The sequence below is a fragment of the Convolutriloba macropyga genome, chromosome 4 (genome assembly GCF_964194025.1).
Source record: "Convolutriloba macropyga chromosome 4, txConMacr16.3, whole genome shotgun sequence".
Classification (NCBI taxonomy): Eukaryota; Metazoa; Xenacoelomorpha; order Acoela; family Convolutidae; genus Convolutriloba; species Convolutriloba macropyga.
This window is the reverse complement of record NC_134471.1, coordinates 10992259-11010147: the sequence shown is the minus strand read 5'-3', so window position 1 is coordinate 11010147 and position 17889 is coordinate 10992259. Positions and strand designations below refer to the sequence as shown.

Genomic DNA, 17889 nt, shown 5'->3' with positions numbered 1-17889 from the left:
GAAAAACAACGTTGAGATTTTAACCAACATAATGCACCCAAGAACGTTATTTACAATACTTAAAGTAGCTCTTGCTTTAAGGAAATTCAAAAGTTTTTTAACGATTGAAGACAGTTTCGAAGTAACTAGTCTTCAAAACCACTCAATGCTACAGCGATATTTGCTCAGACACGGAGCAGTTTGTGGAAAGCAGCATGCTTTAAACTCGTTATAGAGTTATTGCAGAAATATAAATTTTTCGGATTAATATGGTTGATTCGAATTTTGGATTGCTAACTCTGTGGAAATTGCTGTTCTTTGTTCAATGAACAACCTATGCTTTATTAGCTAAATCGAGGGCAAAAAGTTGGCAATACTGTTTATCGAGCAAGCAAAGTTTATAAAAATTTGATTGTTTGAAAGTTCCTGCATTAGAAAAGTCAATTCTTTGTTACTTCAAACCAAAAGTTATCCAACAAGCTGTCCGCAAAATTTTGAATTTACGCTTGATCAAAAATCAGCAGGAGTGAGTACCCTATTCGCCTATGTGGACTTGAAGAATCGGGTTGGTGTGCACAGCGTTTGAAATGAAAGTGCGTTAAATGGAATTACTGGCTCAATTTTTGACCTTTCAATCATATCACTTGAATTCAATTTTTGAATAATTTAGCCTGCCAGTCTTTGCGTATATTCCAGATAACTGTTACAGCAAAATTTGTATTGGAGTTGAGAAAAAAACAACACATCAGCGATGTTCCCATTTGGTTTCTATGTTCAGTGAGCCTTTAGAGGTTAAGTATGAACTGAAAGACAGTTGCCCTTCTTTTGTCTATAGAGAAATTGGGTATTCTTAACCATGGTAATATTATAGCAAATTTTTTTCTTTCCCTTACCTTAGAGTATTATTATCTAAACTTAATATTTTTTGTAATGATTGTGTTTGTAAATTGGTTCGTTAAAAGGAGTGTTTTGAAAACGTTAATCCCGCAAATAGTCATTTGTTTTCCATTGAACTACAGACCACCAGCATATCAGGTGAGATGGCAACATATTATAAACTCACCGTCTTGGTTAAATTTTCAATTTTCCAAGCGTACATCCGACTTCGAGTTAGGTAGGATAGTTGTACTAGTTATAGTATCATTAGCGTATTGTCTTCAAATTTTTATGTTGCCATATATTTAATCAAACTGAAAGAGTCCTATCATAACTCACTTCATTATTTTATCGAAACGACAAACTTTCCAATGTCAATATGCCTATAATCTGAAAGCAGTAATTTTAGAACTGCCTTGGTTACGAGATTGTTCACTTACGCCAAATTTTTAAGTGGAATCGTCTTCGCTTTGAGCTGGAGCTGATACCCGAAAAAGTTGTCTTTCAACGAGATGAAATTTGCTGAAAATTTAATTTGCTAAACATAAACCTACTAATGTCGGAAGAATTGCTCTCGAACGACAGACGGATGGGTAAACATTTAACCCCAACCGACTTCGAACCTTTTCCCTCCCTCTTCATAGCAATATGCACTGCCGACTGTTCAATTTTGCCCTTACTTTAGCTATGCTGCAACCGACTTTATATTAGCAACAGGCTTTACGGAGTGAGAGCAATATCGAGCACTCAAAATTGAAGAACGAAAGTGTGAAGTCCCTTGAGAAGTCAAAATGTTCTAGAAGAAAAGCGCAAAATGGTCAAGCGAAAAAATTGCATGAAAAAGACAAACACGTTTACAATATTTGCTACGAACTTTGTTCGAGAGCACTTAGTTTTATAGTTGGATCAGCATACAACCAGAATTCAATTTTACTTTCAAATCAAAGCCCAACCAATTTGTTCACATTTTGTTGACACATGCTCTTTGATACCTAGTCTGATATTTTGAGTACGACTGATTTAATTTGAGAATAATGGAATTTACGCCACGAAAAAATTAAAAAGGCCAAGCGTTAAAGTCACTTATGAGCGAAGAATGGTCGCAATCAAAAGCACAACTATTTGTTTCAAACTTTGTTCGAGACCAATTAAAACTATCTTTATTTTTTTCTTCCAGCTCAATTTTGTCAATTTTGTTTAGTAGAAGCTGGCTCCACGAGGTGGCCATCAAAAATGAACAAATTTTGGCGCAATTTCGATTTGGTTTTAAGTAGAAAAAGGCGGCCAATGTTTAGTATCTCATAATTCTGGTTAAAAGGACTTTAGATCACGGGACTTTAGATCAAGTATTTTTGAAATTTCACAAAAGCCAACATAATTGCTACTATTTTTGTTCACTGAAAAACAGAGCAGCTATTCTTCTGTAGCCTAGGCGTCCAGTTATTGAACACGCATCACCTTCTAGATAGATTGAAAACTTTGGTAAAATTTGGAATTCAATTAGGCGGCGTAAGGTAACAAAATATAAATGGATAACACTTCTTATACTGCACTTCGGAAGAGGCTGGTAGCGCAATTTATCATTATTTTATCAGAATCGAAATCACCATCAGTTAGTCAATCATCAGATCACAAACACTGCGACGATCACATTTTAACGAGGTATATGAAACAAAAGGAATTGACCCATTTATTACTATTAATTAACAACTATTATAACTTACAAAAATGAACTAAACTGAGCAACTGTAACAGCACTGTATTATGGAGATACAACTTTCGAGCCGGTTTTCCATTTTAAATTCAGTTACGAATTTAATTGTATCAATACTGAAGTTAAGATTGGTTTTTCGCAGGTCAAATTATTCCCATGGTACAGCTCTGGAGTAATATCTAACTGCCCGCATTTAATATCTAAGTACATTTAAAGTTGATATTATTAGTCACACTAATCTAGGATTATTTCGTTGTTGCCCCCCCCCCCCAGTACGTTATGCGATTCCCAAATACAAAGTGAGTCATTAATATCAAATCTTAATGTGCAAATATATCTCCTGCTCTTGAGAGCTGCAAATAATAAGCAATACGCGTGGGCGCGGGGTGGGGGTACAAAAGGAAAAGATCCGTAATCATTCTAATAATACACAGCACTTCTCAGAATTTGAAACATTTTGGATAAATCGTCGACCAATCCAGTTGGCACGTGTTAATTAGCATTTACTCAATTTGCCTCATTTTAAAGCAAGATTGTTTGAAGATAGCACTGAAGTCAATTTGCTTATATGTATATCTACAAATAAACAAACAAAATTTACTGATGGTATGTATCTGTTACAATTTTGGAAGTTTCTTTTCGCTACTAACAATAATTAGTCGTTAATTAGAAGCTAGTTTTTAAACAGGTGAGATTGCTTTCCCATGTAACACTTTTGAAGCTTCAGCAATGAGTCGGCGTCTGTGTCTTTTGTCTTGGATCCCGATTGTCTTGAGATAGGAATCAGTCCACTGGATCTGTTCGATTCTATCAACTCCGATGATCTCGAAGAGGTCTTGATACTTGAGCATCTTGTTCTGTTCTAACAGGAATCGAATTGTGTTGTAGTCTGCCGAGTTGTAACTGTAATCAGGTGACCTGCAAACCAAAAACAAATCAATTTCTTTGAATGTAACCGACTAATGTTGGAAGAATTGCTATCGAACAAATGGTGGGAGCTCTAATTTATTGCAGCCTTCTTCATTCGAGAGGGGGTGTGAGGTACTTGTGTGGCAATTTAGATTAAGCAAAATGCAGAAGGTCAAGTGCGTCAAAATCACTCGCAAAGTAAAAAAAAACGGTCCAGCAAAAATAATGAAGAAAGAACATAGTCGATAGACTAACAGAAACGATTCGAAGAGTCGTTCAATATACTGTATAAACTAATATTGACTAAATTAGATATATCAGAGAAAAAAAACAAAAAGCGCCTAATAAAAGTACATTGATAGTGTTTTTGAAAATGAAGAACAAATTTTTGGAATAGGTAGGTGTGTGATGAGGTTTGTGGGGTAGTAGCTGTTGGTTGTAGGTAGCTTGCTGGAGAGGGTAGATTGGAGGGAGGGGTGGAGATAGATGGGGGAGGTATGTAGGTACGTAGATGATGGCTGTGTAGTTTGGATAGGAAGGAATGGAGGGACTGTTATGGAAAGAAAGATGTCAAAAAATCAGGTTATGAAAAAACTCGCTTCTGGCAAAAAAACAGAAGATCACCAATACTGTTTTTCGAGTGGTAAAAAGACACACGCTTACAATAAAATAAACCCACTAACGTCGGGTGAATTCCTCTCGAACGACAGGCAGGGGCAATTCACTTAAAGGTTGTAACTAAAAAATTTTGGGTTAAAAAAGCTGCCCTGATAGGGGTTTTAACACGCAAACTCCATAATAGTGGTCAGACATCAACCCCTACAACCCCTTTGAACTAAACCGCTAACAGTAACTTTTATATTAGCAACAGACCTCATTTCAGAATGAGAGCAATTGAAATCACTCCGAAGACGTGAAGCTACAAAAAGTCACGTGCGAAGTCACCGAATGTTCTAGAACAAAAGCGCAAAAACGGTCCAGCGAAAATTTTGTATTAAAAAGTAAAGACCAACAAGTTTGCAATAATTGCTTCAAACTTCGTTCGAGAGCAATTAATTACTTATAAAAAGCTTCGTAATTAATCATTTGTTCTTTTCCATTACATTTTTATAAATACCCCCAAAGACATGAAATTTGATATTTCTCGTTAAAACCTTGTTAATACAAATTACACGATTGCTAATTCGAAAACCTCATGATAGATTAAAAACTTGCAAAATATGTCGGTTAAAAGACAGAACATTATTTTTGAGAAATTAATCAAGACTTTTTAAAATACAAAATTCGACTGAGCGAGATCTTGCAAAATCCAGCAAGAGCTTAAATTTTATCAAGAATAGCTAAATCTTGTATGCCTTCGGAAGGGTTGTCAATTTTCAATTTACGTGTTTCAAAGTAATTCAACCAAAAAAATTGATTGAATACACAAATACGTGCGCAAAATGCGTGAGGTGGCCGCGAAAAATACTGAGCTAATTTATAACTTTAAGTGCAGAAGTTACTATATTTATTTCACTAAGTTAAAGCGCAAATAAGTAAAAATTGGAGAAATTATGGGAACAGTCGAAAACAGTCATAAAAAATACCGTTTGTGTTTTAGACACTAAAGCGATCTTAAATCGATCTTATAACAGCTCATCCCACAAGCAAATAATTTTCAATCATTTTTTACGTATTTACTGACTGCAAATGTGGTAGTACCTAGTTGGGAATAGCATGGAGTGAATGAGTTCTTTGAGGTCGAAGGCTGTGGGACGGTGCAGGGGTGTGTAAGCAAAGCATGCCTTCATCACTTCAGTCAGTTTAGGAGGCATCGTGTCACTTGGACTGGGACTCAACGAGTGACCTTCTAACACGTACTTCTCAACCTGTAACAAACAATCATAATTCAATTAGTCATAGGTCAAATGTAAGATGTGCATTTTAAAAGCTTTATCATATGCTCTACTTGTTCAAAGTAAACTTGGGTAGGGATATGAAGCCTTGAGGAACAAGAGATTGGGCTATAAGAGATGCCCAAGTTTGATATTTTGAGGACCGTTGGGGTTATGGTGTGCCATACTGAGGTCTGCATGTTAAGAGATGCTGGTTCAAATCCAGTACTGGTCCATTTTCACAAAAGTTGTGCGTGCTAACAATCATCTATTAGAGAACATAATAAAGATTGATGGGTTTATATGGAAAACGGGCTTTTTGTCATGGTCGATTTTTATCGTGTTTTTAGCAAACAGCTCTGAGCACTTTTTTTCATTTTTCCCGTTTCAAAGGCTTTGCTACCCTTCAGCTTATCGAACAAAACATTTTAAAATCTTGAGTTATGTTTTATTTTCACAAAAAAGAAAATCTAAGCATTAGAACTGTTTGCGGTTTGTAAAGCAACAAGCAAAAATACGCACACAAGTTCACCTTATCTTGAAAAATCAGAGCACCTATTGAAATCGGCTTCAAAAATGTCCGTCGGTAATTTTACGTCAATTTTAACACTTGTTTCTTCACTAAATCAATTTAGCGTCACTTAACATCAACATTGGTCAGCTTCATTGTTTTCATGTTTATACATGTTACGTTCCAACAATGAAAGAATTGTTCAATTATTAAAAACAACAAACCACAACAATTGCTCCTTAGGGATTTCTGCGCGCAAACAAAGGTTTTCGAACAAATTTTTAACAAATACTTGACCAAAAAGTTATGATAACCACTAGCAAAAATTGTTAATAGATTTGCATAACAAGCAAACAAGTAAAAATGGTGCGCTTTAAAATAACATAACTCTTTTTCAAGAGGTTTATTGGTTTTTCAAAACGTGTGCTAATGACGAAATTAAATTTGATTGATTTAAGATTTAAAAGTCATGAATTTTGATTGCTCCAATTTGGCTGAAAAAGACAGGCTTCGATAAGAAAATTAATCTTCATACGCAACATAGCTAGTTATTGAAAAATGACTGCAGTTTTCTTTAATTTGCATAGTTCGTTTCGTTTTTCAAATTTGGAATTCTGTTTATTTCACTCAAATCATTACAATCAGTTTTGACCAAAAAATTTGAAAGGGGGCAAAGTCGATTCAACTTCTCAAAAATTTCGAAAGGAGTAACTCTAAAATTTACATTTCAAAAACAATCTGCCTCTTCACAGTTTTTATTTAAAGGATAATTATTCGATATCTCAAATTGCACAAATTGGAAACTTATTTTACAATTCCATAATTTTGTGACTAGAAGTGGTAAAGATGTTGAGATAATTTAGATTTTGCTCTTTTCCAACAAAAAGTCAAAAAGTTTTCTGTTAAATCACTCGTAGGAGTGGGTCAAATTGTTGTGTTTAAACTGAGCACATAGTTTTTTGAGAGTCGAGATTGTGAAAAGAATCAATGAGTATGAATAGCAAATGTAGTAGTATTGATAGTTGATATGAGAATTCGTTTTAATTCAATATTTCAATTACAATATCCTCTTCCCCAACAAACAACTTTTCCCCGTGGCATTATGTCTTGTTTAGCTCAGCGTGTAATGCACAAGTGTGTATTGTACTCTGATTGGGACTTTTGTATCAACAAACCGATTGTTAGTCAAGTCGAAAACAATTTAATGCTGATTTTTCATATTCAAATTTTCATCCTTAATTAATGCGATCTTTTTTTAAAAAAAATAGTTCTTTAATAGAATTTCAATCTATCATTTTTTGACGATTGTCCCCATTTCCCCATTCTAGTCACAAAAATATGAAAAATTTTCCATCTTGAACAATTTTTGATATCAAATATTTCTAAAAAATTGAACTGAGAACAGGCAGATTTAACTATAAGATTTCAGGCACCAAAATTGATCAATTTAGAACTATTCTTCATGGCTAGTTCAAATTCAACATCGGCTAAATTTGAAGGTGCACCAACTTTTCCGAAGCCACTACTGCATCATTTCCTTTCACCCGGAGACTTTTGTAAGGGCGCAGTGGTTGCGGGCAGGGAATCGGGGTGCATTGCGGGGGGAGGGTATTGAAGACAATGACATTCAATCAAGACAAACAAGGGAAAATGAAGAAGGCCGATGAAATTTCAGAGCAAAGAATGATTTGGGGTTTCAAAAGAGACTGCAAAAATTTGTCTGTTTGCACTGTAAGAAGGAAGTATTAATAAAGGGAAGTGTAAAAATAGCCGCAAGAACCGAACAAATAGCGATCATATTTAATCAGAAAAAAAGGATTGATTTAACTACACGCATTTAGCAAATTAGAATATATCTTCTGCTCAGAACAGATGTCATCATCCGATATAGTATTAGGACTATTTGTAAACACGAGATCAATAACGCGATCAAGGTTGCCTGGGAACAAACACAAAGACTGAGGCGAATCAATTGCTGTTTGTGAAATATAAGGCCCATCTAAATCAAACGCAATAGAAGTGAAAACTTTACATTCACAAGCGAATGTCTTGACTGAACTTAACGGCAGGGGGCAAATACAATTTTCCTTAGTCGCGAAAAAGAATAAAAATTTTTTCAGGACAAAATTGAATAATTTTGTCAAAATATCTTAGGCAACTCACCGATAAATGACGACACCCATTATTTGAAAGGATGTTATGTATTTTTTTACCGAAAGTCAAAGCCTATACCGTTATGGGAACTTCATTCAATAAACATTTTTAATGAAGGATTAAAATCGTCGCCAAATTGGTCAAACGAAATGTCAATCAAGTTTTTCTTCCAGCATGACCAACCTGCGAGTCGGTCATTAAATGGAATGGCTGTGGCTCTGTGGGGTTGAAGCATTGCCAGACAAGCACCCCGAAGCTCCAAATGTCAGTGCCCAAAGTGAAGACTTTCTCTTTTATCACTTCTGGGGGCCAAAACCGGAGGTAGCGCTCCAACATCTTCAACAAACGCACATGTTTATATGGTCACTCATAACTGAAAAGCTCCGAAGATGTAACTGTTAGTCAAAGAGTAGTCAGCTAAGCAGTTGTAAATTTTGGTTCTATGTAGCTATCTCCAGTCATCTTCAACTTTGACTGCATTCTCAATCAGCAAATCTGAGTTAAGAAGTCAAGTTCGAAAATCCGGTAATTACTCATAAAAACCAATCAATTAAAACCTATCAAATATATGTGGTTCATTAATTTCCTTGATTTCAGTTTTTGCAGTGCAGCAATCAACGGATAACCTTAATGAATTCAACAGCATCGAAAATGGAAAATCGTGAATATGAGGATGTAAATATTACGGAATTGAAAATTAAAGTATTTTTTTAATTTTCTCAATTTGAGTGTCTTGATATGATACTCACTTCATGTGGTTGTTTGTTGAATTCAACTCTGTCTTCGAAGCCAGCTACTCTGCATACACCATTACCATTTATCAGAATGTTCTCACTTTTCAACACCTGTATCAACAAAACACAAAATTCACAATTTTTTCTTAAATTGTTTCTAATTGATGATTGAAATAGTTCACTGATTATTACTGAGTTTGAATTGATTTATCAACGTGCTGACATTTTATCAATTTCAATTTAAAAATTGGATTTAAATGTCCCGAAAAATTTTTCACAAAATCTTTCTGGTAAAATTTTGCACAAAAGTTCGGACGATATCTGATATAATTTTGCACGAAATTTTGGATTATACGTAAAAAAGGGAAACGAGATGACGTTTAAGACCCAACCTCAGTTTTAAACAATGATGTTTGGTGTCATGGTTTAATTGTGACTTGAATTGTGACTTGGCTGACCTTATGAACATATTGCAACTGTGAGAAATGTTCCAGTGCAGTGGCTATGGACCTCAAGTGCTGCAACTTCTCTATAATGCCCGGCTGGTGATGTTGTTGCAACGTCCCCGAAACAGTGCTGTATCCACTGGTAGTACTGTAAGTTGCATTTGCAGGAGGGTGGTTTGTATTTGATCGACTGCAGTACTCTTGCAGTGTCATCGTACCACAGTCTTCTAACAGGAGGGCTAATTGGACACTGTTGTTAATTGTACCTGAATTTAACAGTCAGTTAGTTAATTAACTAACCAAATTGAACAACATCGCAGCTATCTTTGACCAGATAATCTTTTCATAATTTGCTGAGGTTTCAACATTTCCGAAGGAACATGTCATTGTAAGTTTTGCGACAAAAGAAATCTTTTTAAAAAATACGTTAAAAGACTACAACAAAAATTTAATTGCTACAAACTTTGTTTTACAACAAAAAAATTAAATAAGCTTTCCAACTTACTATATTCGACAATCCCGTGCATTAGGACTACATGGTTGTGTTTTAACTGTGCTAGAGTGGCTGCCTCAATTACTAAACTCCTGTAGGCTATACTCTCGTCATCGGCGTGAGGGCAGAACTTCAAGTCATACTGCAGATCATAGTTCTCTTTAGGCCGCACTTTGCACACTCCAATTTGGCCTAAAAAACGATTGATTAACAAATAGAAGCAAAAAAATTATGTCAAACAGAAATAAGCTTTCTTTGGTTGAACACTGAGTTTTTTTTTGTTAGAACCACTTTATTGTTAGTTAACATCGCGCTTCACGCTTTTTTGTCCATAAATAACAAGCGTAAACATAGCCGGCAGATTGCCGGAAAATAGCCGCGATAGACGCTTGTGGCCTTCCATGAATTGAAACAACTAAAGAAATAAGATAGACCAGCAGTTCTTTAATAGACCACTAGAGTTTTTAGGTTAGATTCGGACTGTCAATTTTATGACAAATACGGTCTATAAGGGGAGCATTTTCAAAATTGATATTCGAAATCAAAAACTCAAGACTAATATTAAAGATTTAGGGCATATAAGTTTGCAACTACTTAGATGCACACTATTGATTTTTAATTAAAATGTTCATAAAATTTAAAGTTTCATAAGTGAGTTCAGAAGTCATTTTTTCGAGTGAGGTAAGTCACGCAATTGACCTAAAAGCAGAAATGACGTCACGTACACAAATTTTAATTGCAAAGGAATAGAAGTCAATGAAGTCAATTCCAAGAAGTCAATTCCAAGAAGTCAGGTCGTAAGAATCATCGATGGAGACGAATTAAAAAACATAGCAGGACAAGTCCTGAAATACAATTCAAAGAATTGAATGAAAAACTTAAAAGTACTCTAACTGACAAGTAGATCAATTGGAAAAAAGCCAGCCAAAACACAAACAAAATCAAATTAAAAAATTGAGAAATTAAAACAATCAAACAAACTAAACAAAAACATACTCATTACCAAAACTCTTGAAGCTCTTTTCCCTTAGGCAAAATTTCATCCCTTTAAAAATACACGTTTCAAAAATATGTTGAAGAACATATTTTGTTTTTGAAATCGGTCCAGTATTATATCTGCATGGCCTGAAAAAATTCATTGGCCCTTGAAGATCGATTAACTCAAAAATGACCGAAAAATATAAAAAATGAAATCGATTGCAAAATTTAATAAAATTTTACAGAAAATTGCGCTATTAATATTTTCAGAATCATTTCTGTGTCTCTAGAGTCTATCCATTGACCCAATTCCAAGCATTAAAAAATTCATTGGCTCAAACATCAATAGGCAATAATTTTTAGGAAAAATCTCAAATTTCAAAAAATAGAGATTCGTTCTTAAAATGTTGAAAATCGTTCAATTGCCCCCTAGCAGCTATCTAATAACATATTATCAAACCCTGGATGAGGTTAGCTGGCTACTGAGGCAAGAAAAACTGAATATAAAACAAACCTTTTGAAAAAACTTGAAAATATCAAATTTTATCAAAAAACTTCTAAAATTAAAGCTAAATTGTTGATAACAAAACTATTGAAGCCAACAACCATTCAGTAACTTTTAATCAGACAGTGGAATAGGTTTTCTGGCATTTGAAAATGGACAAATATCAAAAATTAACAAAAACTTTAGGAAACCTTGAAAAAATTGCAAATTTTATATGAAAAAATAACAAATTTCGAGACATTAAAATGTTGAAAACTAATTCATTATTACTAGAAACCATGCAGTGCTCTATTCTAAAAGCACAAAGGAAATTTCCTGGCCCCTGAAGCAGAAAAAACTCAAAAAATGACAAAAATTTTCAAAAAAACTTGAAAAAAAATGCAAAAATTAATATCATTTTGCATGTTTGTATTTGTAGTACCAAAACATATAGCTCATTAAATGGTCATAACAAGTTATTTTGGCTCACAAAAAGCCTTCATTCTTTTTCAAAAACTTCAACGTAAGACTAAAACAAAAAAATCAAAAAAAAATTACAAAAAACATGAAAAATTGCAACATTTTGGAGCCCAAAAACACCTAAAAATGACCTTTTAACCTTTAATTAAGGCCATTCCAGCAGCTGCACTACTCTAAGCACTTGATGGGCTACTGAAACTCACTTTGGGCCTCTAATGAAACTTAATGCCCGCAGGGCTTTACCTGTTTATCCCGTTTTGAAAGATCAAAGTCATTGAAAAATGTGTGAACATATCTTAAAAAAAAAAAAAACACAGCGCCCCAATACAATTCAAATTCTTTGAATTGTAAAAAACCACGATGTCCCCAATAATAGCCGCTATCGCTTCGCGGCTATTAATAAGCTATTAATAATTTTTTTTTCTGGGGAGAAATTCACTCAAAAATTATAAGACATAAAATTTAACAACTTGTCAGGTAATTTGTATTCAACAAACTAATTTTGAGCAATTTTGGATGAGGATACCAAGACGTGATTGTTGTATTAATTTATATTCTTGAATCTTTTATTTAGCATATCAACGTTCTAGCAATAGCGCTTTAATACTATACAAGCTGAAACGTCGCCCAAATTGATCTCGAACGACAGACACGGGCTCGATTTAATAGTAACTGATTTCGACGGTGAGATTATGTAAGATGGTGTTAACAAAAGCTCAAGTATTATGAATTGATCGTCATGCCTTGTGAGAAGTTAGGCTTCGACATGGAATTGAAAACTGTTTCTCATTAACAAACCAAAGATCCAGTCAAACCCACACACCCTCCCCTCTCTCAAAGATTTCACCAGTTTTCCATTACACAAATTTTACCGATCATACTATTAACCCCCATTGACAAAGTTCTATGTGATTCACAAAATCTAATTAATTAACTGAAGGGTTTGAAGAAACAGTTTTTCCGTTTCTCACCTTTAAGCAGTCTGCATTTCAATCCAGTTTTAGTCACTTTACCTGTCCAAAATTATTAGAATAACCACATAATCCTAGAAATTTAGCAGACAGGGTTTATTTGGCCTGTTACCGTTACCTCAGCATTTCAAACTCTGTAATTTCATTAGATTCTTTAGGTATTTTCTTGACAACCAAGATCTTTTAGCCACTGCAATAGCAGCTTTTCAACCAGGACCATATTTGATAAGAAATCATCAGTTATTTCAGCAAAATGTGTAAAATGTTCACGATTATTGGCTATTCGCACAGAAGAAAAGGCATGAATATTGCGCTTCAAGATAACTTCAGATCTTTTATCGCAATCAAACACGTGAGGGACAATTTTCCCATATTTGATTCAGGCCGACCGAGGGATCAAAGCGGGTCAATTTAGCACGCACGTTGATACGGTCGCAAGGCACGATTGTGAAATTAGAGTAAAGGGAGGGGTCAAAATAGACAGATATGACGCCTTGTTTAGGGGCGGGGTTGTCTTATTGTATTCTTTACAATAACTTTATGTACTTTTTATTTATTTATCATTACAAAACAATTTTTGAGAAGTTGTTTTAAAATTTCCGGACCGCCCAAACTTAATTACTCTTCAAAGTGGGTACACCTAATGTTGACATAAGTTTCATGATTCAAAACAATAAGACCCAACCTATTAAATCATGTTATAATTATTTAACAAAATAAGAATCCTATCTAAAAGTTTGTTCAAACATAAGTTTGAAATCGTTCAAAATATCTCACAGCCATAATCTGTCAAATGATCAACTTCTAATTCCAAATCAAAACCTTTGATCACAATTAAGTCTGTAAGTATTAAATCGTTTCCACGAAGCAGCCATTAGCAAATAATAGCACTCGTCTAAGGCAATAGATGGGTCTGCCTTTTGACAGCCGAAGTTTATTAAAACCAACAGAGCAATTTGAACTTGTTAGAAAGGTCACACTTTGAAACCTTCAACTTATTAAATTTATTGCCAGGGTAATAAACGTCATTACACCAGGTAAAAATTGAATCAAATCATTTCAAACCGTGTCACGAGAGCTCGAAATGTGCCACCTGTGCTAATTAATATACCCTGGAATATTGATACGAGTTTAAGAGAACTCGTGTCCGAAAAACTGTGGAAACATTATCGAAACATTTGAAATAAAAATTTGAAAAGTAGTAACTTTACGATCGTAAAATATATGATTTGTTTAATTACACGGCGCAAAATAATAAATGTTGGCTTTTCCGCAGAAAAGTTAAAACGTTCATTAGTAAAACTTAGTTAACACAAAGGTTATCTTTAAAAATACGGTGTTTTACACTGTTTCTCTAATTAGCGACTGCATGAAACCGCGAAAGTAGTAACCACTTTATAATTTATCTGTTTATAATAATTGGTTATCTTTTTCACCATCTTTCACCTGGCCTCAACAGCCGGGCCCTTAAACCACTTTAAGTCAGATTGTTAATTTGCTACCACTTTTACTTGCAAAAATGTGTAATTAAAAAACTAAGCCGCTCTCAAAAGTCTTTGAAGAAGAGTATCATTTAAGATTCATTCTTCAGAAATCATATTTTCGCGACTGTACGCAAACACGTGTGAAAGAAAACACACCAAAAGAAATCTACAAATTAATTAGAATTGTTTCATCTCCAAAAATACTTCAAAAATTATTAAATCGCTTCACAGTAAAGCGCTTCTGTTTTCGTGTGAATATTTATGATAACTGCAACAATAAATCAAGCGTTGTATCTATGAAAATTATGAAATTAGTTTCTGGGTGCAAATTTTTGAGTATTCCGTACTCAATTATACACATTTTAAACCAGTGATAATTTATAACCAAAATATCAACCTTGATACTTATTGCGCATAAATTGGCCAATATCTTTGAATTTGATATATGAAAAAATTAGTTCGTTCACCCGTCTTTTCCATAAAAATGAAAATCGAAATATCTCCCCCTCTTGATTTATGATCAATAAATCACCTGAAATTGTAAAAAAAATCAACATGAAATCCTCAAAATTGATCTAAAATCCCCAACGGGCTAAAATCTTAGAGGCCAGTAAAGCATATGAGTTAATACACAAATGTTCTAAAAATTGCAAAAACTGCTCAACATTTACAATTTGGGGGTAATACGTTGTTAATCAAAGCATGCAAGTGTTTTTGCAAAACAAAAATTTACTATCCAGTCAGGCAGCTTGGTATATATTCCTTCAATTATGGTATGGTTTATGTACACAACAGGTTATGGTACTAACTAGTGCCATAGTTGATAAGATTGCGCAATTGCTGAAGGGGTGTATAACTTATCTTCAAGCGATTATTGACAAATGAATGAGCTGAATTTACCCTTTACAGAAAAACATATAGAATTTTTAAAACTACAATTCTTAACTGATATTTCAGGACATGACCCGCTATTTTCTAACTTATCGTTCAGGCTTTTATTGTATATATAACCTGCCGGCCGTCAAGGGCTCAAATCTTGTTGTGAATGATACTGCCCTGAAGGAATAATTCTATCATGATTTCTATTGTCACCTCGTGTTTTGTTTATGCGATTAGAACATGTTTTATAGCTCAAAACCTTCAAAACTTGATATCTGTTGATAGATACCAAACGTAAATACGTAACATTAATCTTAATTATATCCCACAAGCTCACTGTAGTTGTTTTCACCATAAATAAAGACTTGCAATTTTCGCATTCAAATTGATTTTAGCTACTCGATAACTTCGAACTCCGGAAAAAGAATTCCTTCAATGAAGATCCAACCAAGCCGATGCAATGAAGAGCCGACAAAATTTGGTTACTACTCCCCCTCCGCGCAAATTCGTTAGCTTGATCACGCAGTCATAGAAAAAATTTGCGTGGGTGGTTGCGAGGAGGAGGGGAGAGGGGAGTACTTCAGCTATCACTATTGTTTGAAACTGTATGGACAAAGGAAAAGATAGGTGTTCTAAAAAAATCGCAAAAGAGGAAAAATTCTGATCAGCTTTCTCACTTAGTCTCAATAGTCGATGTTCTTACACGTCGTCTTGAAGTTCACGTGCCTCTTCGTTCATGATCGTTTAAAATGACAATCCAAATTTCTTACTTTCGTATATTTTCCGTTTTCTGACGCAAGCCACTGTTTTTCATGGCTAATTTCTCTCAGCCTAATAACAAATATTTTATGTACAGAAAAAAAAGAGCATTGACCATAGGCACAAATAGCTTTTGTTTAAACTCAAACTTTTTTTGGTTCATGGGGCGAGGGTTTGTTCAAAACTTATATCACAATATTACCATCCATATTTTGTAAAATTATCACCACGTTACAAAAGCAGATGTTTGAATCAATGCAGCGGCTACCTCACTCAATCTTCCACCATTACTCTAAGTCTTTTGAGACTCTAAGTCTTTCTTGGAAAAAGACGAAAACTCACCCTTGGCCAGCATTTTGTGTACGTCTGCTAATTTCTCAGTGTCGAGGGTGCTAACAGGAATGGCGCGCACCTCTAGGGCATTAAAGAGGTCCTGCCAGGACTTTCCCTGTCGCTCGTAGTAAGGCAACAGCTCCGCTTCAGGTTCTATAAATCGGATCGCAGCTGGTTGGTCGAAACAAAGGGTTCCCCATTCTAAACATAGCAGTAAATTATCAAGTCAAAGATTTACATAAAGGCAAATATACATTTTCATAATCATAAAAAATAGTTGTCAATCAAAACAATCAGTCAGATAATACGTGGAAATCTTGACATAGTGTGTGATATATTTATTCTCGTACAAAACTGTTTATATTTAATTCATAATCAAGTTCTAACAAGATTTGCCAAAAATTCACAAAATTATTTGTCAAAAGCAGGAAAAACAAATTAGAAAACACTGTAAAGGCCAATTAAATCTCAATCATGATTTAGCATTTATCATCGATATTTTAGAAAAAAAAACAAAATGACTAACGTCCGACGAATTGCTTTCGACCGACAGGCGAGCAAGCAAGGGTCGGCTATGGTTGTAGCAAGCATTATCTTAGGAAAACCAGCCGCACTGAATCTTCCAACCAAAATCCTCACGGAAAATCAAGTGAGCGAAAACTAAAAGAAATTATTAAACAGGGCAGGTAAAAATTATACATGAGAAAACATAGATAAAAATGAACCAGAGCTTCGTACTAACAAACATCAGACAACCTCTTACACTTTTTCGATTCTCTTGCGAAAGAACCAAAACTGGACAAAAGCTCCAACAGTGCCAAAAGCTTACGGAACAACACTTTACACGACCAAAAAACAAAATACAGTGCCTAATAATACTGAGGACAACGCTTTGAAAAGGCATACCAAAATTTCCCGTTTTTCAATAAAAGAAATGGTTGTGAGAGCGTGGGGATCCTATTGGAGGAACGGGTAAGGGGTAGGAGGTAAGTAGTTGTAGGTGTGGGTAGCTGCGTGGTCGTGATAAGTGGGTGAGTGAGGTTTTAGGTCAGGCGGAGGGAGGAAGGACAGACAGATGTCTCGAAATCTGTTTCGGAACCTCCTCCCACATTTAACTAATAAGCCATTCGATAGAAATTAATTGTAAATAAATGTCATGACCACTGCAGGGCTTGCATGAGAACTGCAGTGCATGCAAAGCTATATCAAAAACAGGTTTTAACAAATTTAACCAAGGTTTTAACAACTTTTCTTGATGAATTTATTCCTTTACAATTAGGTTTTCAAAATTAGTTATTGAAGGCTTCTTAGTTGTATTTCTTGATCAAATTATTCTTAAACAAATTCAGTTTTTTAAATTCACAAAAATTGAAGATAAAAGCAAAAATTTCAATCGGCCTTTTGCACTTATAAAAACTGTCGAGTTGCAGTCGCCTAAATTAATTTGGGAAGAAGAATTTATCTTTTTATAATTTTCATTTAACGAAGTAGATCTCAATTAAAGCCGAGTCAAACAAGTACAAGTTTTGTATATTTCAACAATAAAGCTGGCAGATTGCTAGCAAATGGCCAAAATAGCTTCGCAAATCTGCAGTCTCAAAAACACAAAAAAAAGACATCCAAAAAAATCACTCTTTTTTCATTAAAGGATGAGACGATAAATTTTGATTAAGAATCTGTATTTATTCAAGTTATTGCAGCCTCTATTAGCTGCTCTCAAATAACCATCATTTACAGTGACACATATTCACTTTACCTTATCTCTTAAGAAAAGTCAATTTCAAAATGAAGTCATTTTTGAGAGTGAGGTAAGTCACGTGCGACCAACAAC

General features: G+C 34.5%; 1 protein-coding gene across 1 annotated transcript in view; it reads right to left on the bottom strand.

The window, feature by feature from the left end:
* Nucleotides 1-2332: 2332 nt before the first annotated feature.
* LOC142337452 (ephrin type-A receptor 4-A-like) overlaps nucleotides 2333-17889 on the bottom strand; it is a 63877-nt gene continuing 48320 nt past the window's right edge. Inside the window, exons 12-18 of the mRNA XM_075386680.1 lie at nucleotides 16068-16259; nucleotides 9703-9882; nucleotides 9210-9463; nucleotides 8767-8862; nucleotides 8201-8353; nucleotides 5180-5346; nucleotides 2333-3487 (exon numbers count right to left, since the gene is read on the bottom strand). Coding sequence (XP_075242795.1) covers nucleotides 3250-3487; nucleotides 5180-5346; nucleotides 8201-8353; nucleotides 8767-8862; nucleotides 9210-9463; nucleotides 9703-9882; nucleotides 16068-16259 — 1280 coding nt within the window. The 3' untranslated portion in view covers nucleotides 2333-3249. The remainder of the gene's footprint in view (nucleotides 3488-5179; nucleotides 5347-8200; nucleotides 8354-8766; nucleotides 8863-9209; nucleotides 9464-9702; nucleotides 9883-16067; nucleotides 16260-17889) is intronic.